General features: G+C 39.4%; 2 protein-coding genes across 2 annotated transcripts in view; both read left to right on the top strand.

The window, feature by feature from the left end:
- LOC122694965 (interferon-induced very large GTPase 1-like) overlaps positions 1-23,669 on the top strand; it is a 1,416,129-nt gene that overhangs the window by 935,340 nt on the left and 457,120 nt on the right. The gene's annotated exons all lie outside the window — the stretch shown is intronic.
- LOC122695105 (olfactory receptor 6-like) lies at positions 10,883-11,827 on the top strand. The gene has a single exon (XM_043904597.1). The coding sequence runs from the start codon at positions 10,883-10,885 to the stop codon at positions 11,825-11,827; it is 945 nt and encodes a 314-aa protein (XP_043760532.1).

A 23,669-nucleotide genomic window follows, 5' to 3' on the forward strand; every position in this document is an offset into this window, starting at 1 on the left:
TAATTTGGAGCCATGTAGGCAAAGCATGTGTGTAACATCTATAGGTAGTTTTCGCAGGTTTCAGAAACTAAACCTTGCACATCTTGCCAGGATACAAATAGGTACAAAGTGGCACAGCCTTGCTGGAAGAAAAGTTGGCAATATGTATCATAAATGCTAAAAATATTGAAAACATTTGAAACACAAATATTCAATTAAGAAATATCAAATTTCCTAATAGTAAATACAGACATTTGTATGTACTATAAGAAAAATATGGAAATATACTAAACTTCCACAAAAGACTGATTAATTAATTTTTAGTCTATACATTAAGTGAAATATCATGCAGACACTAAAATACTATAATCTAAATAGAGGTAATGACAGAAAAATATTCTTCATATAATAAATGCAAATATTAGGTTATGAATAATATCAAAATACTACACTGTACAAAATAGCATCAGTCTTATTTGTTCATTTATTTAAATATGACTAGAAGGAATCGGAGATGGCAATGGCACCCCACTCTAGCAATCTTGCCTAGAAAATCCCATGGGCAGAGGAGCCTGGTAGGCTGCAGTCCATAGGGTCGCTATGAGTCAGACACGACTGAGCGACTTCACTTTTACTTTTCACTTTCACACATTGGAGAAGGAAATGGCAACCCACTCCAGTGTTCTTGCCTGAAGAATCCCAGGGACGGGGGAGCCTGGTGGGCTGCCGTCTATGGGGTCGCACAGAGTCGGACACAACTGAAGTGACTTAGCAGCAGCAGCAGCAGAAGAAAAAATTGACTGAAATATCAGCAGTACTATGCAATGAACCCCTTGTTCTTATAAACTGCATTCTGGGCAAAGGTATTATTACCAGCATATTTATTTAAATAAACATTTCTTGGCCAATAAAATATGCAACTTTATTCATCTAGATAGATGGTTAAAGGGTATGTCAGTGTGATTTTTGGAAATATAACTCCTTACAATCACCCAAGACTCAGAACAATAGGCTACTTCTCTCTGCAAGTGTAGGGCCCTTGTGTTGTTGCAATTTACTTTCCTATATTTGTCTACAATCTTAATAAAGCATATGAAAAGCTATAATCTATATAAAAATATTGAATCACTGTATTGTATACCTGAAATGAATATAATATTGTAAATCAACTATATTTTGATTTTTAAAAGCATATGAAAGGCTACTAGCAACATAATTATTAGGCATTATTAGCTAGTCTCTACTTATTAAAATTTTTAAATAATATTCACATCTATTTGTGCCAAAACAGTTATATAAACTTATAAGTGTCTTGCTATGACAATTAATAAATGACTGGATATGCAGTTCACCAAAAATCTATCTTCTACCTCTGCCATTGAATAAGTATCTGAAATTGAGTAGTGGTCTTGTTATAGCCATGTTTTCCGGGAAAGAAACTCACTCAGAAGGACAATGCATATAGTGGAGTACAGTTTATTACACCGGCGGGTCCAAGGCAGAGTCTCCTCTTAGCCAAGGACCCCGACCAGCATTTGTGAAAATCTTTTATACCCCATGTGTACGTGTCCAAACCCACCACCCCAATTCCCTTGAGACTTACATAAACAAAGGTAGGGTAAATACAACTACAATAACCCCATCATTCACCTGTTATGTGTTCAAACAGTCAATAATCAATAAGCCTGCAGTTACATTCCAAACAGTTAATAATCAATAAGCTTGTGGTCACGTTCCAACCAGTTAATAATCGATAAGCCTGTGATTACATCCTGATAGACACGGAAAATGTTTACGACCTGTCCGGAGACAGGGGTGATTATGGTACGTTTCCTCTTAGGCAATGAGTAACCTGGATGTGATCTTCAAGATTCCCTTGTCCAGAGAGGGTCTTATCCTTCCATTGTCGTTCCCACAGGCACTAAGCAGAGAGTTCAGAGTCCACTGGAGAGGCAGCCGAGCATGATCAGCACAGATAGGCCTGAGATAGAGTCCTGGCCCTATGAATTCCTTCTTCAGTCTGGGAAGGGAATGTCCTCTTCTGGGCATCAATAGTGTAGCTATTTTATGAGCCTCCTTAGCAGTGAACTCCAATTAGCAGGAAGTAAACACCCATGATGCTGATTTCCTTTATTGTGCTTTTCTTTCTCTTCCAAGCTTTTTACAATAAAGTATGTGTGTTTTTTTTAATTTTTTTAGTTTAAAAAAATACCTCTAATTCTGATTTCAAAATTTGGAACCAAATACTTCAGGTGTAGGAAACAAGGTTAGCACAATCTCCTGCACTTATCTATCTTTCAATTACGAATCTGAGATGTTTGAGTCAATGTTAACTCTGGTGGGATTAACACTTCTCCTGACTTGGACTGTATGTTCACAGTCATATTATCCTCATGACTGATATTGAATTTGATATTCCAAACCTAAGATTTTCAAATGAACTATTAGTTATCAGATAAGTATTCTTCATCATCCATTGATATAATTATTTGTCCATAAACCTAGAGAGAGGACTTTTAAAAAATTCTTATTACATTTGATCCTATTTCTTTCAGATCATCTTTATAATTACAAATTTTTCAAAATATTGATAAATGATGTGGCTCTTTTGTAATTTCCTTTGGCCAGGGCGTTGTCTGGGGGAAGTCTCCAGTCTCCTTCATCATTATAGGAAATAGGAGTACTGGATCCAGACAGGATCCTTCAGATAGGAGAGGTATTGAGAGTGGCCAGATGCCAGGGTCCAGCCTCAGCAGGATCCAGGGGTACCCTCAGGATGAACGGCGTTGGCGAGAAAAGGAGAGAGAGAAGACACGTGCGACCAGCCTTGGCCCTATCAAGGGAGAGAGGGGGAGAGAGAGTGACCAGACGGGGATGTTTGCAGGGTCTGGCAGAGTCTGGCAATACTTAATTTTTTACCATGGCTTTTATACCCTAAATCAGTATATTTCTAAGGGGAAGATAGTTTAACATTACATCAGCTTATTCTTCATGAAACCAGGGTGTTTTCTGCATACTTCTTTGTTTATGAGGGTCTTGTACATTATCTTCTGGCCTTGGGGCCTATTGACATTTTATGACCTAGGTGAATGCAAAGCTGTTTTCCTATAATCTAGTCTTTAATGAACACAAAGGTCAGTCCTTTTGCAGAAGTTATCAGTTAAATTTATCTAAAAGGTTTACAGCACAAAGACTCTGCAGCTCCGGTGAGGCAGCCCCTGTTTAGCATTCCTGGTTAAAATGAACAATTCTAAACTCTTATTTTTCTAAATCTTTGACTATAACCACTTTTAGAATAATATTTTTGTGTTCTCTAATAGGACTTCCTCACCCCCGAAGGGCCCTGGGCCTATTAGGGCCTTTATGTGATCAGGTTCTTTATTCCGTTTATGATTAAGGTGTTGTGAGCCGTCATGTGCATTAGTACGCATTTGCCAAGCAGGCTAGAATGCCAGCAAAGGGATCTAAGTTGAAACACTCCTTTCATCCTAGATAATCTTATAGGATACCACCATCTGGCGGACATATTAATTAAAGTTCTAAGGTGATTCTGTTTGGAAAGAGATCGGGGAAGGCCTTCAACCCATGTCACAGAAATTAGGGAGTAGTCTAATATAGCAAGCATCAGAAAGACAGAGATCATCTTTAAGGTGAGCGCCGGGGCAGCTTTTTGAAATCCCTGAAGTCCTGATCTGCCTTGCTTGTCAGGTCTTCTCCTCACGACCTTGTCATGGGTGGGATCTCGTGTGCTGGCTCCCAGCAGCCAGAGGCAACAAATATCTACACAGCAAGTGAGGATCAATGTAGACAGCTTTTGTCCTCAAAAATGTTGACTGGTTCCCATCAATTTTGAATAAACTCCTTCTATAGTACTAAATACCCTATCCTGCTACATTAAGAATCCCTTACAGTTGTGAGATTCAAGTAAATACAAAAAACTATCAAATCCTGGGGACTAAGAGACAGGACACCTAAAAGGAATGTGCTATCTCAGATTGGATCCTGGAATGTAAAAAGAATATGGAAAACCTGGCAAAGTATGAATAAAACCTGGAGTTTAGTAACCAAAAACATGTACAAGTCTTGCTTTCTTAGTTTCGAAAGTGTATACTGTAAGGTCAGGTGATAATACTAGGAGAAACAAACTAGTAAAATATGAGAAGTCTCTTTAAAACTTTTCTGCAAATCCAACATTATTCCAAAATAAAAAGTTTATTTAAAAAGGAACACATTATCAGTCTTTTTATACTAAATAATTGAATAGGATTCAGTTGATTTCAGTGACTTCATATTAACTTTTTCACAATTTACCAGATTTTTAATTCTCATGAAATTCATGCAATTGATGCTGTTTTAATTTAGCTGATTGATAAGGGAGAGTTAAAATAAAGTATAAATTACACTATTTTTGCTTTATATATTTAGCAGCTCTAACTAATGATACTGGCTCTTTTAGTTGTCACCATTTGTGGCAGGCAAGCAGAGAAGAGAGAGGGCTTATAGCACAGATGTTTTCATTTTCTCTTACAGTCTTTCCTTAGGGGGATAATACCTTCCTGATTTTCATGTTCCATAGTCTCATTTCTTGAACACCAGTGATCTAGATTTCTAGAATAGTGCCAACTCACCACATGCCTTTAGACAAAGAATATGAATGGATGGGGTAGGGGAAGGGCTAGGTCCAGCCTTAGCTTTTTTTAAAGAACAAAACATGTATGTTTCTATTGGACTTCCTGATATAGAAGGTAGTGTGGTATGAGTGGATAGTATAAACGATAAATAATAAAAATAATTTTTATTTGAGATAAAATGCTGACACTGCTCAGTGAGTCACTTGGAAACAAACTCTTGCCTGACTGTGTTACTGGGCAAAAACAAAGTTAAACTACAAACATCCATCATTTTTGACTTGTATTTGGAGATAGGTAGGAAAACACTCTGGAGTAGGAAATGGCAACTGACTCCAATATTCTTGTCTGGAAAATCCTATGGACAGAAAAGTCTGGCAGCCTGTGGCCCATGGGATTGCAAAGAGTCAGATATGACTGAACGACTGGGCACAGGAAGACATACTGTACTTGGTTTGTTCGAAAGGGAAACTGATTTTCCCTTAAGGCCTAGCCACAGAAGTGTAAACAATGTAAATGAACCCACCACTGCTGGTTGTCACATCGTATCTATGTTATCTGTGTATTCTGAGATCACACATATACCTGCCAATATACCTAGGAGGGGTTGCTATATCACAGATTCATTTGAATTCTTCTCAGGCAGGATTGAAAAGAGTAATTTGGAACACATTATATATCCTATTGAGAACAAATCACTAGTAGTACCTTAAATGACAATAAGTTACAATAGACAGATGCTGCCTAGATGTTATCCTTTAGGATCTTTAGGGGTTTATTTCTCTAGAATTTCTCATTTTTTCAGGTCACTCTTTCACTCCCTTCATCCACCTATTCACAGACATACAAATGTATCTCCTGGGCCTTTGTTCTTGCAAAACTTCTAGCACTTGATTCTCAATTTTACGGTTAAAGTGAAGTCGCTCCGTTGTGTCTGACTCTTTGTGACCCCATGGACTGTAGTCTTCCAGGCTTCTCCATCCATAGGGTTTCCCAGGCAAGAATACTGGAGTGGGTTGCTATTTCCTTCTCCAGGGGATCTTCTTCACTACTGAAGCACAATTAAGGGCAGAGATTCTGTGGGCTCACTCTTCTGTGGATAACTTGACAGACAAAAGTGAAAGTGAAAGTCACTCAGTCATGTCCAACTCTTTGCTACCCCTTGGACCATACAGTCCATGGAATTCTCCAGGCCAGAATACTGGAGTGGGTAGCCTTTCTCTTCTCCAGGGATCTTCGCAACCCAGCGATCGAACTCAGGTCTGCCTCATTGCTGGTGGACTCTTCACCAGCTGAGCCACAAGGGAAGCCCTGACAGACAAAAGGGATCGTCATTTTGCACTGTTCTTCACACACAGTACATACTTCTCAAATGCTCATCAGATGACTGAGTGCTTCTTGCAACCCAAGGCAGAGGACTCTATGGTCACCTGTCTACCTTCTGATATCGTTCCACTGCATGCTCTTGTGTGTGTCTCTCTACACGGAAAGCCTTCTCACATCATTTCTTCTGATCAAATCGTGACTGTGGTTCATATTCCAACACAGGTAATATTTACATTTGTATACTTATCACAAAGCAGTTTTAGAGCTGTTTTCATACACATACTCATATTCATATTACTTCTGAAACTAACATTAATAATATGATAGTGACAAGAGAATTATTATTACCATGTTTTGTGGGATAAAATCTTGAGGAATAAAGATAATTTTTTAAGGTCAAATATCTTAAAAATGATGGAATCTACATTAAAACTAGATCTTCTGACTGATGGACCAAAATTATTTCTCATTGCATTATTTTCATGCTACCTTCCTGCGATGAGTCTGGAATGACACCTCTTTGATGAAACCTTTTCTAGATTCCTATGTTAGAAACCATTTCTCCCTCATTGGTGTACCTAGAACACTGTTTGCACCTCTCTTTTGTCACACATCACATACCACACTCATTACAGTATTTACTTCTAACTTCAATTAGAATATTAGAAGTTCCTAGAGGGCAGAAGCCACAATCTACATAATTTTACTCCAAAAAATGTATATAGCACATTGATTTGTACATAAAAAGAGTACAGTAAAAGCAGGATGTGATTTTTGTAATGAATGAACAAATGAATGTATTAATTACCTTATTAACTGACTCAGAGTTCTTGTCCTGATTTTTGAGTAATTTGGTGCTGCACTACTTTGCATATAGTAGGAAGAAAAAAGGACCGCACTCTCTCTACAGGTACAGTTAAATATATTCAAGTATGAAGAGGAATAGATAGGTGGATGGAGAGTCAACCTCCCTGTCCAGGTTCCCTGGACATGATCTTGGCAGCACAGAATTTCCCTGGAGCCAAGAGAGACTATGTGAGTGAGTCCTGTGGGAAGAAGGGAGGGTGAGTGTTAAATATATTCTGCCTCAGCTCTAGTCTTCTGGTCTCAGTGCTGCAATACTGATCAGGCAGTCTAAGCAGAGACCAGACATGGATCCCCAGGAAGTACAAAAATATGCAAGCCAGCCTGCTTTCTCAAGATTAGTGCAAATGTCTGCAGAATTTTTCACTCTTGAAGATAGGGAAGGTGGATCCTGGTGAGAAGTTGAAGGTACCAGGTGAGATTTGTTGATCCTTAAAGAAAGTTCCAGGGAAGATGAGGAGAGGCTTAGGGAAATGATGCAGACATCATTTTTGGATGGGGGAAAGGGTATTATGGGGGAGTGAGTGGGGAAATGAAGATCCAGTACACATTTGGGCAGCTGAGAGATTGTTTGGATGTTGGACCAGGGGAAAAAAGATATGTTTCCTGTTCCAGAAAAAGTCTGTTGGTGTCTGTGTTTTCTCTTGAGAATGAGCATACAAAAGACTGAAAACAAATTCTATACTTTAATGAAAGGATTTTTTTTCCTCAGGCACCACAGAGATTCTAGAGCTCAGGGCTATTAGTTCTGAAAAAAAGGAAAATAGAATTCTGCATTTCTCTATGATACAAAATAAAGTCTGCTGAGAGGTGCATTTGTGGCAAATACATGGAAGAGAATATGAAGTAACGGTTGTTATGCCCGATGTCCGAATCCCCGAGCGGGAAGAGAGAAGGCTTCCAAGACAATGCAACTCGCAAAAAAGGGAAGTTTATTACTGTCTCGAGCCAGGGCTTTCTGCCACAAACATCACAGTGGTGCAGGGTCAGAAAGCGCTGAGCTCAAGCTTGTTACACAAATTTATAAGATATGCAAAAGCGGTTAGTAGCTGGCTTAAGCGGATTGGTTACATGTTTGCAAAGCAATTCTATTGGTACAGACTTTCGCGGGCTTTTTTCAAACCTGGGCTTTCATGGGCTTCTCAGCTCTCCCTTTGTTCTTACTGGGCGCATATTGATTGGCTGGCTCCAGGTTACCTGATGGGGGTAGGGAATCTTACCATTTCGGGAGAAGCTAAAACTTAGGTCCAGGCCGCCCATCATGGTATTAACCCTGGCAGCCTCACAACGGTGATATGATTAAATACATGAAAGCAATATAGGATAAGAAGATAAGAAAGGAGGCATGAGTGATCTGCAACTCAGAGCTTTTCAAAGATGCTATAATCCTTTTCCCCAGGAAATTGGCTTACCGCATTACCCCAGAATATAACATAAAAAAAAAAAGCGAAAATGAAAAAGGCTGCATGTTTAAACAAACACATATGAGTAGCATGTATGAGTCTAGTGCCTTACCCATGCATTATCACATTTATCCTCACAACAAACCAGCAAGGTAGGCATTATTAACATTATGTTCTTTTACAACAGTGGGTGTTGAAGTACCTGACTCTTAAATATTCTGTTCAGGATGACATAGCTGGTAGCCTTTTTCTGACTCTAAAGTCAGTGCTGATGACTCATCTGCAAAGGTAAGTGTGGGAAATTATGTGGTATACAGTGAAAATGCAGAGTGTTACACTAACATAAGCCCCGAAGGAAAGTCTCTACATACTGAAGAATGTGGGAAATATCACTCCTTTCTGCTATCAGATCCAGTTGTTTTTCCCAAAGAAAAACATTAGGTCAAAGGCATTGAGAGACAGGCTGAGAACTGCTTACAAATGAACTACATCACAGGTGAAAGGTGTTGATTGGAGGCCCTGGGGTGAGACATAATCCCTTTCTATCCAGCAAGCAATGCAGAGGTCTGCTGGCATGTACTGCTGTGGAAAGGAGGCAGTGGCAAAAATAATATGTATTTTGGCCTCTCATCTTTCTGTCCCTTGCCATGAGCCATGGCCAGAAGATCTCTAGCCAAAAGGTTATCAAGATGATCCTTGATTGATCTCCCACCCTCTGTGTGTTAAATGGACAGTAGGGGGGACAAATCGTTTGGCCAAAAGAGTGAACAATATTCTGAAGGTGGGACCTAAACTCAGTCTTTATGGATGAATGTGATATTTAGTGGAGATATGTATTCATTTACATACTTTTCAAGAGATAAACCTGTGGTAACCTCTTTCCTTAGCCACAGATTAAAGTAATTGGGCTACTTCACAAACGACTCTTCCTTCCAGCCTTGCAAGGTGGCCTATCCTTGTATTGTATTCATGTATGCTCTGGCCTCCCTTTTCCTTACCCCTCTAGGTAGAGCTTGCCACAATGGCTGACAGAGACTCTGACCTACCAGGTGACCTGAGACAAAGGATCATATCCGGTGTTCTCAGATAGGGTGGATATATTTATCATGAAAGTACCCTGGGTATGTTCGCTTCCCTGGTGGATCAGACGGTAAAGAATCTGCCTGCAAGGTGGGAGACCTGGGTTTGTTCCCTGGGTTGGGAAGATCCCTTAGAAGAGGGCATGGCAATCCACTCCAGTATTCTTGCCTGGAGAATCCCCATGGACAGAGGAGCCTGGCAGGCTACAGTCCATGTGGTCGCAAAGAGTTGGACACAACTGAGTGACTAAGCAGAGCACACACCCTGGGTATGCAAGATGGACGTATGTCCAAAGATGTGTAGCCTGATAGGTGTGTGCCTCCTGCCACCAGCTTAAAGGGATTAATTCACTTGTTAATATATATTTGGTAATATTTATGTTTTCCAGTCACTATTATAGGTATTGGGTTCATAGTCTTGAAGAACAGTCTTTTTTCCCCAGTTTTTTTGAGATATAATCAACATATAACATTGTGTAAGATTAAGCAGTCTAATATGATGACTTCATACACATATATGCTATGAAAAACTTATCACAGTAAGGTTAGTTAACACCTCTATTATGTAACATAATTTTGATTTCTCTGTGTGTGATGAGAACATTTAAGATCTATTCTTTTAGCAACTTGCAAGTATATAATGCAGCATTAATAACAGTAGTCACCGGGCTGTACATTAGAACCCCAGAGCTTATTCATCATATAACCAGAATGCTAAACCCTTTGACCAATATCTCCCTGAGTTTTGAAAGATACAATGTAAAGGAGAGAAATCTCAGTGCATGAGAAGGATGTGCATTGGAAGAAAATGCTGTTGAAGTATTTCACCCAGCTTTGGTGCGGTTATCTCTGAGATGGAATCTTGAATCAACAGATAAAAATGGGGGAAAGGCATAAAAGGAAAAGGGATGAGTGCATGTAAAATGCAAGAGTGATTACAGTGTGCTTGAGGAGCAGAACTATTGGAGTATATCTCAAGCATGGAAACAATTTAGAGGATGCCATGAGAGAGGCTGGAGAAATGCATAGGGGTCAAAATACGAAGAACTTTTATCTAAGAGCAATGGAGAGTCATTAATGGATTGTCTAAGACTTATCATTTCTTTAAATTTCCACAGACTCTACTGTGAAGAAATGGTGGTGGATCAAAGGACTACAGGCAATAGATCACCCCAATATTAAACCCTGGAGCTTTTTCTGACATTATCCTAAACATTTTCTTTCAGGCAGTAAAAATGTCTTGTGCTGTGGCTTTCTAATTAAATTGAGATTTGAAACTAGCAAGTGAGAGACCACTGGTCCATGTTGATGGACAAAGGAGTAAGGAATGACACGGAGAGTGACATTCAAATCTTTCATCAGGTGAGTGAGAGTAAGGGATGGGAGTGCACTTTGATTCCAGGAGTTTTTCATAAGAAACACATGACATTTTTTTGATGGAAATGTATGCTTCCCATTGGAAGATTACTTCATACTGACAAGAGGTTATTTTATGAGTATCATTATCAGGAAAGACTGATTTGCTAACATACTGGTCTCCTCTCCAATGTCATAGCCACCTTCATTATTTGTGATGACTTCCTGCCTCTCAGAGCTCTTAGTCATGCTGGGGAGAAACATCACTCTGGTGAGTGAGTTCATCCTGGTGGGCTTCCCCACCGCCCCCTGGCTGCAGGTCCTGCTCTTCTCCCTCTTCCTTGTGGTCTACTTGCTGGTGGTAGTAGAGAATCTTGTCATCATGCTCACTGTCTGGGTCACTGGCTCCCTCCATAAGCCCATGTACTATTTCCTGACTAGCCTGTCCTTCCTGGAGGTCTGGTATGTCTCTGTCACAGTCCCCAAGATGCTGGATGGATTCCTCCTGCAGAGACGGCGCATCTCCTTCCCAGGCTGCATGACCCAGCTCTACTTCTTTATCTCGCTTGCCTGCACGGAGTGTGTACTTCTGGCAGCCATGGCCTATGACCGCTATGTGGCCATCTGCCACCCTCTCAGATACCCAGTCATCATGACCACAGGTTATTGTGTGCAGCTGGTGGCTTTCTCTTATATGACTGGATTCATGATCACTGTGATCAAGGTCTATTTTATTTCACATGCCACTTTCTGTGGCTCCAATGTCATGAACCACTTTTTCTGTGACATCTCACCAATCCTCAAACTGGCCTGCAAAGACATGTCCACAGCTGAGCTAGTGGACTTTGCTTTGGCTATTGTCATTCTTGTCTTCCCTCTCACCGCTACCATCCTCTCCTATGTCTACACTGTCTCCACCATTCTGCGTATACCCTCCACCCAGGGAAGGAAGAAGGCCTTCTCCACCTGTGCATCCCACCTCACAGTAGTCATAATTTATTACACAGCCATGATTTTCATGTATGTTCGGCCCAGAGCTATTGCTTCTTTTAACTCCAACAAACTCATCTCAGCTGTGTATGCAGTCCTCACGCCCATGCTAAATCCATTCATCTACTGTCTGAGGAACCAGAAAGTCAAGAATGCTATCAAAAAGACAGTGGGTGTTGGCCAGTGCTTCCTGCTCAGCTGAGGCCTGCTGCCTTGAGGAGGAGACTATTCCAGACAGGAGGTCATTCCCACGACACTTATCATTCTGTGCTTTTAGCTTACTCTATAGATCAGAAATCTTTAAAAAAACAAATCGCAGCAAGGCAAATGTTTCAAAAAGTCTTAAAAGTAGAAACCACATATTCGAAATGTATACTTTGAACAATTAGTCTGGATTCTGACTTAAAGCCTGCCACCAGATCAGCTGTGCAATTGAAGTATGCCAACTCACCTACCACTGTGAAACCTACCACCAGATGCGGCTTAATTGTCACTTGTCACTCACTGAGAGGGTTTTGATATGAGTCTGCAAATAATTGATTTATTATCATCTCTGTGCAGTCAAACCTCACTGCTAATGATAATCTGTGTTTTCCACCACTCTCCAGACCTGGCATCACTGCCTCGGCTCCGCCTCAGATTCTCAGATGTTAGATTCTCATAAGGAGAACTTGACCTTGATTCCTCACATGCACAGTTCACAGTAGAGTTTGCACTCCTGTGAGAATCTAATGCCGCTGCTGATCTGACAGGAGGTGCATATTAAAGGAATGATTTCCGTGATCCTAGGAGCTTACATCTTCCCCTGCTTAGAAAAGTACCGAATTCCTTAATTTGACATATCTGGTTTCTTTAATTAACAATAACCCCTTGATGTGTCCCACTGCCTGCCCTTTGTTGCAAAACTCCTCTATATCCTAGCTCTACCTCTCATCTCCTCAGAGCACTTTCTCAGAGCTATCTGAAATGCTGTCTCCCAGCTGCAGACCTCATTTTGCCCAAATAAAATTTGCCTCGTTGGGCTTCACTGATGGTCAGTGGTGAAGAATCTGCCTGCCAGTTCAGGGTACAGGCGTTTGATCCCTCATCTAGCAAGATCTCACATGCCCGGAGCAACTAGGCCCATGTATCATGACTATTAAGCATTTCTTTTAACACATGCATGAGATACAGGTTTAACTGTTATCTATGTTAGACCACAGCTCATCTTACATCAGTCTTTTCCTGATCTGGTTTCCTTTTCTAATTTTCATCCACTTTTCTAGGTATCCATATTTCTTAAATGATCACTATAAACATAAAACAGTCATTTGAGATAAACTTCCTAGCATTCAACCATGAATCTTTGCTTTCCTATCTGGATTGTATTTCCTTTTAAAGTTTCTCCCATTTTCCTGAGAATGGAAATTAAATATGAGTGAAAAGTCAATATTCAATAGAATATTGACTCATCAATGAGAACTTTTTGAAGAGAAAGAGAGGACAATCTTGTTTAGCAAAGGAAAGATCTACTGAACTTAAGGATTTCCAATCCTTGATCTCTGTTCTGAAAAAGTTTTTAGAGCTGGATGCTACTCTGAGATCAAAATATAATTAAAAACTTTCAATTGTGAATTTGAAAAAAAAAATAGGCTTTTAATCACCAAATGAATTGATGCAATTTAGATAAACTCCAGAATTTATGGTGCCCCCAAATTAAACTACAAGGCCATTTGTAGGTACATTAAGCCCATATGTTAATTTAAAGACAAAGACTCACTTAAACTGAGACGATTCTATGGGGGGGAAAGTAGAAATAAATGGAAAACAGGATAATAGGAAAATAATATATTTAAAGCTCATTATTATAGAGACCATCTTGACAAACTGATGCTCTTGAATTGATGCTTTTGAACTGTGCTTTTGAACCATGATGTGGGAGAAGACTCTTGAGAGTCCCTTGGACTGCAAGAAGATCCAACTAGTCCATCCTAAAAGAGATCAGTCCTGAATGTTCATTGGAAGGACTTATGCTGAAGCTGAAACTCCAATACTTGGCCACCTAATGTGAAGAATTGACTCATTTGAAAAGACCCTGATGCTGGGAAAGATTGAAGGTGGGAGAAGAAGGGGATGACAGAGGATGAAATGGTTGGATGGCATCACCGACTCAATGGACATGAGTTTGAGTAAATTCCAGGAGTTGGTGATGGATAGGGAGGCCTGGTGTGCTGCAGTCCATGGAGTCACAAAGATTCGGACACGACTGAGTGACTGAACTGATCATGACAAAAAGTTCTAAAGGCCAGGAAAGAAATTTTGGTTGACACAGAAATGTGTCTCTCATGCTAATACAATTTAGCATGGTGATAAGAGTAAACTTGACTAGCATGAGAAACTGAACTTGGAGGAAATACTTCAAGAGGTCCAGTCTAAAGTAGGTAATTTGCAGGTTTAGCGTACATGTTCCAAAATAGATGACCTGGATTGCATGAGGGTTTTAGCATTTGCCCCATCACCTTTCACTCTCTAAATGCCATATTTTAAAAGAAAATTATGTGGTCACCCTAGTTTTATAGACCTGGAACTCAAGACTTGTAATGGGGTTGCCCTGTGTCTACCTAGTTAAATTGAAACTACATTTTCTAGAACTTCCTTCCCTGTGTATTAATAGTTCAAGCTTAGTGTAGACCACAGAGATATTTTGTGTGAGGTTTAGAAGGCAGAGTGGAAGCAGTAGCTATATCCCTTGTATTATTCTTCCATGTAGGAAGTTGATTAGGGACACTATTGCAACTTACAGATGTTATCACTGACTCACCTTGTAGATGTGGGGCAGTGGTTCAGTTGACAACTTCATCAGCTCCCATCCAGCTCCCTTCTTTCACCTTCTCTAACTCATGGGCCAGGAAGGAGTTTACTATTGTAACCAAGGGCACCAGCTTTCTTTGCAGATTACTTGAATTATCAAAGTCAGGTAATTGGATGATTGGAGGCTGTAAAAGACCAAAACTGTCTTTAGCTCATCCTGATGGATTTGTTTATTATTATCCTCCCCCATGTCATGTTCCTCTTACCTCCCCAAGTGCCTGTCCCCATGACTTAGACCCACTGCTAATCACAGAGGAAATAGTCTTATTGCTTCATGAGATCAAATGCCTATAAAATAATAAATTCCATATTCCATACTATTCAAAATAACAGTTCTGTTTCTTAGATAGAACTCTGATACAATGTTTGATAGACAATAATTCACATATGGTTGACCCGTGAAACCAAGAGGTCATTTAGAGTAAGAGAACAAAGTAGATGAGGAAGGTTGTACAACAATGCCATAATGAATTACAGTATGCATGTATGCATAAAGTTTGATGAGCATGCAAAGCCAACAGAAGAGGAGTGCATCCAGGTTTGCAAAGAAGGGAAACTAGAAAACTGCTCTGTCATGAAAGTCAAAGGTATTTTCAAGAAGCAGGAATATTGTCACAGGCTCAGTTAAAAACAAGACAACAGGCCCCAGATTGATTCACATGCTAATCCTACACAGAAAACTAAGACTTAATTATAGTTTTGGCTTTCACAAAAATGAGTTTAATACCAGTCAATCAGGAATTGCCTGATCAGCACTGGTTAGGCAATCTGCCTGATCATTTTTGCCATTCCCTATAAGGAAAGTGACCTGTAATAACATTATCTGCTTTTTTGCCTAGTTCAGCCTCCTTGTTCCTTTTCCCTTCTGTCTATAAAATCACTTCACTGTATTGCTCTTCAGAGATCCCTTCTGTCTACTAGATTGGACTCTGACCCATACATGGATCACTGAATAAAACCTAAGGGATCTTTAAAATTTACTCTGTTGAGTTTTGTTTTTAACAATTCCTAAGCATAAGGAGAACACTAAAACAAATTTTAAATGCCTTTTTGAGCAATATGAAAGCTACTCATGGCCTTATGCAGAACTGTTTAAGTACACTGACACAGCCAGATATCAGCCAGGAGTGGGAAGGAGAGAGTAGAATGTGAGCAAGTAAAGGGAAAGAGCATAGATAATTCCTTCACAAAGTGTCTGGAAGCCAAGGACGAAGGGAGAGCAATAGATGAAGCCATATAAGGTGGCAGATGAGCATAGTTTTGAAAAAGAGGGAGATGTTAGCCTGTGTGTGTGTGTATGTGAACCCTTCCCAGTGGCAATGAAAGTTCCGAGTCCTAACCGCTGGACCACCAGGGAATTCCTGATGTTAGCCAATAGCGTTCCAAAGAAAGATGGCAGACTGAACTCACATATTATTCCCTTTCCCTTCAGAGAGTCTGCTAAAATAATCATAAAAAAACACAAAAACATTTTTAATGTAAATTTATAATGGCGAGAACAGAAGAAGTTCTGTGAGAAGATGGGAGATTTTGAAAATGGATGGAAGATGAATAATGGATAGAGCAGGTAGAGTAAGCCACAGCCCAAGTTGCTCATGGAAGATGAGCAGATTCACCTCTACACAAATATGCACAAGAGAATTAACTGAATCAGAGGCTCAATGACAATCTATACAAAGAAGAATGTGCTCCCCTACCCAGAAAGCCTGGATCCAGGAATCCTGGAATGGGAATTGTATCTCCTCCCCAACACAGTCTTCTAATTTCCAAAACCCCAGGGATGGCTGAGAGTGGGAGGGTTGATAGAGGAAGAGAGAGAGGAGAAAATCCAGGGAACCTAATCAGGAGACAGCTCACTGTTGCAGCCTTAATATCACCAAATACTACAAATGGGAAATATTGACTATTGGTGACTTATATATCATAATTTCTTTATTTTTTATAAAGATAAAACAGGTAAATTTTATCTGTTCAAATGCTATAGCCTTTATCTTTCCCAATTCTAACTTGGTTGAAAGGCAGCTGTCACTGGATTGGTGTTTGATGGTTTGTTTCCTTCTCAGAGATATTCTGAGGTTGATCAATTGTGAAGGAAAGAACAGAGTACAACATTTATTCACATTCACTCAAAGCCATATTTTAGACACATGTTTTCTGCTCTAGCCAAAATTCCTACTAACAGTAAAAGTTGGCCTATTTCTAGAAATTGAAAAATGAAACAGAAAATATGCAATGATTAATAAAGAAGAAGCCAAGTAAGAAATGTGAATATCTGTGTAAGACTCTTTTTGAATACTCCATTTAAATGATTGAGACAAAAAAACATTACTTGCAAAGTCATGGTATAGATTCACTTTGGGGAAATGAGAAGCAGGGCAAAATCTGGTCTGGTCCCACTCCTGTAGCACAGAGGGACAACAAAGACATATTCACAAATTGGAGCAAAATTAAGCACAAGATAGTGAAGGAAAGCCTGAAAGGCACAGAACAAGTTATGTGGTCTTTTCCTTCTGGAGAGTCATAGAAGTTCAAATTATAAATAGAAGAAAAGGGATCCTATTTGCCCAGATTTGATCTTCAGGATTACAGTCTGGTTTGAGTATAGACTAAGAAATAGAACATAAAATAAGGGATATATATGCATTAACCAATACAGTACTGAGCCAGAGAGGTTCAATAATGAATCTAAATAAGTCTGGCTGGGAAAAAAAATCCTCATTTTTTTCTTACCATGATTCTGTCGCACAGAAGGAGAGGGAAACAAAAAGCAAAACTTAAATGTTTGTTAGGGCTCTGTGCTAGACCCATTAAGCTTGTTACTCTGTTTCCTTTAGTGAAACCACTGTACCTTATTAGTCACCTCTCCACTCTGCCCCTGTACAGCTGTAGATACTTCAGTTCAGAAAAGGACAGGGAGAAAAATCATCAGTTCATTCAGAAATTATTTCCTGACCACATATTATAATCCAAGAGTTCTGCAACTGCAAGCAGAATAAAAATTAATCAAAGAGTATCACATATTTAGTAGGAGTGACAAAGTGAAGACAGATAAATAAAAATTATTAAAGAATCACACAACCACTTACAAACTTATCACAAAGATGAGCTCAGATCACAGGCAGAAAGACAGGGATCTTAAGCAGTTTTCTACAGGTGGATTGTTGGCTAGAAGGAGATACTAAAAATTATATTCAGAATTCATAAGAGCATTTGACCAAATCATTGTAATGATCACCTGAAAGAATAATTTTATAAGGATATGCATTAAATAGCAATTAAAAGATTAAAAATAATGAGAAAATTGCTCACATTTGTGCTACATTACACTTATAGAGTACCAGCAACTAAAATGGTATGCTATTAAGCAAAAATTTGAAGAATTCAATGAAAAAAACAAAAAGAGGCATTTGATAGAAGACAAAGGTAGTACTGCATGTAAGTACAGAGTGGAGGCGTGTTCAACAAACATGCTGGGAAAAATGGTATGTCATTTAGAAAATTATTTGTTAAGTAATTACATATACTTTACATAAAATAAAAATTGAAATGTACAAAAATCCCATAGCAGTGCAAATATTTTTGAATAACTTATACTATTTTAGTGAGAAAGACCTTGTAATAAAGCCAAAATAAGACACTATTAAGGCAAATATTGACAGATCTGATTTCATATAAATTTCAAACTCTTATACAGCAAAAATAAAGGAAAACAAACCATTCCATTTAAAGATATGACAGAAAAGAAATAATATCTGCAATATATAAAAGACAAGCATTGGCCATCCCTTTTACATAATGAGTTTATTTAAAAACATGTAAGTAAACATAAAAAATAAGCACAACAAAAGGAAAATGGGTAGATGATTAAAATGCATATCCAAACAGCTGAAGCAAAAAATATAAATAAATGTATAAATAAATCTTCAGTTCAGTTCAGTTTCTCAGTTGTGTCCGACTCTTTGTGACCCCGTGAATCGCAGCATGCCAGGCCTCCCTATCCATCACCAACTCCTGGAGTTTACTCAAACCCATGTCCGTCGAGTTGATGATGCCATCCAATCATCTCATCCTCTGTCGTCCCTTCTCCTCCTGCCCCCAATCCCTCCCAGCATCAGGGTCTTTTCCAATGAGTCAACTCTTCGCATGACGTGGCCAGAATATTGGAGCTTCAGCTTCAGCATCAGTCCTTCCAATGAACACCCAGGACTGATCTCCTTTAGGATGGACTGGTTGGATCTCCTTGCAGTCCAAGGGACTCTCAAGAGTCTTCTCCAACACCACAGTTCAAAAACATCAATTCTTCGGTGCTCAGCCTTCTTCACAGTCCAACTCTCACATCCATACATGACCACTGGAAAAACCATAGCCTTTACTAGACAGACATTTGTTGGCAAAGTAATGTCTCTGCTTTTTAAAATGCTGTCTAGGTTGGTCATAACTTTCCTTCTAAGGAGTAAGCGTCTTTTAATTTCATGGCTGCAGTCACCATCTGTAGTGATTTTGGATCCCCCCAAAATAAAGTCTGACACTGTTTCCACTGTTTCCCAATCTATTTCCCATGAAGTGATCGGACCAGATGCCATAATCTTAGTTTTCTGAATGTTGAGCTTTAAGCCAACTTTTTCACTCTCCTCTTTCACTTTCATCAAGAGGCTCTTTCGGTCTTCTTCGCTTTCTGCCATGAAGGTGATGTCATCTGCATATCTGAGGTAATTGATGTTTCTTCTGGAAATCTTGATTCCAGCTTGTGCTTCATCCTGCCTGGCATTTCACATGATGTACTCTGCATATAAGTTAAATAAGCAGGGTGACAATATACAGCTTTGATGCACTCCTTTCCCAATTTGGAACCCCTCCATCGTTCCATGTCCAGTTCTAACTAAATAGTATATGTTGGATGATGACAAGTGTTAAGAAGAAAACAATATAGCAAAGTAGAGGTTAATGAGTGCTGAGCAGAAACAGTTGCTATTTAATGTAGAGTCATCAGGAAAGGCTTTTCCAGGCACAGTACAATATCAGGAAACTGATATAAGGCTTGTGAGACACCATAGGACCAAGTAGTTTTGCTAATAGTGAGATGGGAAACTCTTGGAAATTTCTAAGCAGAGGAGTGACATTTTACTCTATTTAAAAGGGTCACTCTCCACACTGTGTGGAGAAGGGAGTGAGAGATGACGGGGTAGAGTACAGCGACAATACAGGGGAGTAAGTTAGAAGCCTATTGCAACAATCCAGGACAGAGAGAAAAGCAGCTTGTATTAGGATGGTGCTTAGTGCTACACACGGTCTGTGGCCTGATTCAGGATGTATTTTGATGGCAGAACCAATAAGACTTGCTTGCCCTGGATATGTAAACCAGTTGTCTGGGATAATCAGTTTGAAAGTTCAAAAACATTCCCCTAAAATGGTATCCCAAATTACATCAATTCCAAGTCACTACTTGACCAAACTAACAAAAATCTTGGATCAGCTTGCTCCTCAAATATGAACCCAAAAGCAAAGAGTACCTTTAACAGTTAGTAAATCACTTCTAATGCTCTAGTATTCACTAGTGATACCAGAATTCAGCTGAATCCCTTTCCAGCCCTGATGGGTTATTGGCTCTTTCTAGTATCACTGCAGAGGTCTGGCTAAATTCTTTTTTCCCTCAATTTATTCAGAATAAGGCTAGAATTTTTCAAAGAGAACTTAACTTTAAAACTGGCAGTACTTAAAGAAACAAAACAGTCTGCAGAAAACATGTTACAAAGAACATTCACTAATCATTTAACTGATGTTCATGTTAAAAACAAACATTTCTTGGAATGGAAAGAAAACTGATGAATGAAACCAAAAATCTATTCTCTGTAGTGGGGGTTGACCTGGAGTAACAAGACGTAGCTATGGGGGGGAATGAACTTGTTTGTGAATCTGATTTTGATTCGATGGGATTGCTTTAATGCCTTCATTAGTTTATACGTTTACTGAAATCTTAACATACATAGAAAATGTGCTTGCACTGTGAGAGATTCCGAGGTGGAACAGACACAGACTCTATCAAATCTGTAGACCCAGAGCATGACAATACAGAAGATGCAGTGGAACAGACACAGAGTCTATCTAATCTGTAGACTCAGAGTATGACAACAGAGAAGATGCAGGCACTCCTACAAGGCCCAGGATAGGAATGCAAAAACACACACTTACATAGAAATACTCAGAGGTTCAAATTAAACACTAGAAGGAACTCTGCTGCTGAAGCCACTCCACTTGATGTTTCTTATTCTGACAGATTTGATTTTCAAACAAATTTCATGCTGGGGAAATGAATTCACATGTGAATGTATGCTTTAGGCCAAGCACTGGGTGAGATTAATCTACCTTATTTTTCTTTTAAATATTTTTATTTATTTATTTGGTTGCACTGAGTCTTAGTCACAGCACGAGGGATCCTTAGCTGCAGCATCTGGGGTCGAGTTCCCTGATCAGGGATTGAACCTAGGCCTCCTGCATTGGGAGCCCAGAGTCCCAGGCACTGAACCAGTAAGGAAACCCCTAACCTACCTTATTTTATCCTCATCAATGTTGTGTGAGTGGATGGTGCTACAGGCACAAATTCATTCCACCACTCACCTGCTTCTCTCCATGTAGGTCACCCTCTCCACACTCAAGATATAAGCAACTACAGCTAGAAAGTGTTGGATCCTGGACTGAAACTAACAACTGACATTTAAACTTTTGCTTACTAGAAAACACCTACAGTTTTATTCTCAAATTAAGGAAAGATGTCTTATTAGAAGTACATCATGCCAGCACCTCTTATACCTCCTTTGTGTCTCATGTCAACTCACTGAAATATTCTCACATACAACTGGGGAAACAAACTCAGATAGATAGGTAATTTCCTTATCCAATCATCACACACTTTGCTCGCCTATATGTTTCATGTACGATGTCTGAGATATGAAGATGAATAAGACAAATCTCCCACACTGGAAGGAACACAGACAGGTGGGACGTATGAGGCTTGGGGGATGGGAGAAATGAGGCAGGCAAGCAGCAACGACCAAGCAGCGAACTGTGATAGGAGCGTCGTCAGAGTGGAGTAGGTCCTCGGAGAGCTCAGCACAGGCAGCCCAGTAAGGTCCGAGAAGGAAGAATGTTGCCCCAGTACACAAAGGACGTTGTGGCCATCCAGCCAGCAGTCATTGCAGTAACCCCCAACTGTGCACCCTGAAAGGATTCAGGATAGAGAAAAGCAGGATACTCAGTCACTGAGGTGCTTATTAAAGGAATTATTTCAATGAGTCTAGACTCTTGGTCTTTTTATACAAAGAAAAGCACAAAATTCACTAACTTGAGATGTCTGGTTTTTCTTGAATCTTTTGATGTCTTGACTACATGGTCTTTGTGGCAAAAATTCGTATATAATCCTGGCTCCATCCTTACCTCTCCAGAGTAGTCTCTTAGAGTTATCTGAGAGGCTGTGTCCTATGCTTAAGTCCTCTGTTTTAGCCACCAAATGAAACATAACTCCTGACATTTAGGTTGTATTTTTTTTTTTCAGTCAAAAACAGCTAATTCAGGGGGGAAAGGGTCTTTTATGGGAAATAAAAATAACAAGTTTAATTAACTCTGGGAGTATGCTTCTCTCTTTTGTCCTTGGGTGACTTAGGAACTAGAGAAATAAAGCAATTAAACAAATACTCTATTGTGCCCTTGTCTCTTCCCAAATTCTTTCCCTTTCCTGTTCTGTTCTGTTCATTCCCCAACACTCTTCCCTGGTGGCTCAGTGATAAAGAATCTGCCTGCCAATTCAGGAGACACAGATTCGATCCCTGGGTCCGGGAGATCCCTTGGAGAAGAAATTGGCAACCCATTCCAGTATTCTTGCCTAGGAAATCCCTAGACGGAGGAGCTTGGAGGGCTACAGCCCATGGGGTCCCAAAGGGTCAGCCTCACCTTAGTGACTAAACAACTACGCGGCATTTCATTCCTAACACACACACATGAACATGTCTTCCATCTCAGTAATTTTAACACCCAGGCAGTGCAATATCAATAAATAAGCAAGCAAGCAGTATTTCTTTGAATCAGCAGAAATTTTCTAAATATAAAAGCCAATATAGAAGTGAAACCAGTGTTTTACTTTCTGTTTGAAATATAAAATCAGGTCTTTTACCACAGAGGCAGCTGAAGTTTAGGCTGAAGATTCAGACAGCAAACTACCAGACTCAGGGAAGAAATCTACTCTACTTTCTCCTTAATATCATTGGAGCAAACCAAGACAGGAACTTGACCTCAAGGAGACAGGTAGGTGAAGGAACAGGAGAGAAATGGGGCACACAGAGAGAAACAATAACATATTCAGACTCTAAAATAGAAACAAAAATGGATGAAAATAAGCATGAGAAGAACCAGAGACACAGGCAGGTTAAGGTATGCTAAGAACACAAATATGAATCTAACACTCTCATTGCTTCAATAAACAGCTCCAAAACTGGGGGAAAGCTAGTACATTATTGAAACAATTAAACAATTTGGCAATTTCTGTTGACAAAAAAATAAATCTAGATTTAAGTAAAAAGAAACTTTATTTGAAAGAATTGTTGCAGTAAGGGGAAGGAGACTATTGTAAATAGAGAAAACAATCCAAACTCTGAACTGCAAGCATCTCAAAGGTCAGGCAGAAAGAAATTTTCTTTTATGGGAAAGGGTCAACAAGAACTTAGTATAGTGGAAGAGGATACTCAGGGAATGTTTTATTCTTAGGAGGGATCATTAAGGAAGAGTTTTATGCTGGGTCAGGAGGCGGGTGGGTCAAAGTTGCAGGGACTATAGAAAGGAGAGAAGCTTAACTAAGAGAAGTTCTTCTAAAGAGAGAAGCTTTAGTTTCAAGCACTTTTTAATTGGTCAGTGGGGAAAAACATCTCAGGTAATCTTTTGTGAGGAAATGAATGGGAATTTAAAGGGTCTGTATCTGCCCCCATTTTAAGTAAAAAAAGGAGACTTATCTAAGGTAAGTCTTATCTAAGTTATGGTGGTTCTTTGAGACAAGTTGTTTCTCAGACTACAAAAGTATGAATGGATTTCTTCAACAACCCTTGCTTTCCAGGAATAAAGGACTCAGGAAAAGTTTAACATAGCAACTCTTACATGAATCATAATAACAATGTTAAATTTTTGCTGAGTCCTTTATTCCTGGAAAGCAA

The sequence above is a fragment of the Cervus elaphus genome, chromosome 1 (assembly GCF_910594005.1).
Source record: "Cervus elaphus chromosome 1, mCerEla1.1, whole genome shotgun sequence".
Taxonomy (NCBI): domain Eukaryota; kingdom Metazoa; phylum Chordata; class Mammalia; order Artiodactyla; family Cervidae; genus Cervus; species Cervus elaphus.

Coding starts and splice junctions, on each gene's coding strand:
- LOC122695105 (XM_043904597.1), top strand. CDS start 10,883: ATGCTGGGGAGAAACATCACTCTGGTGAGTGAGTTCATCCTGGTGGGC.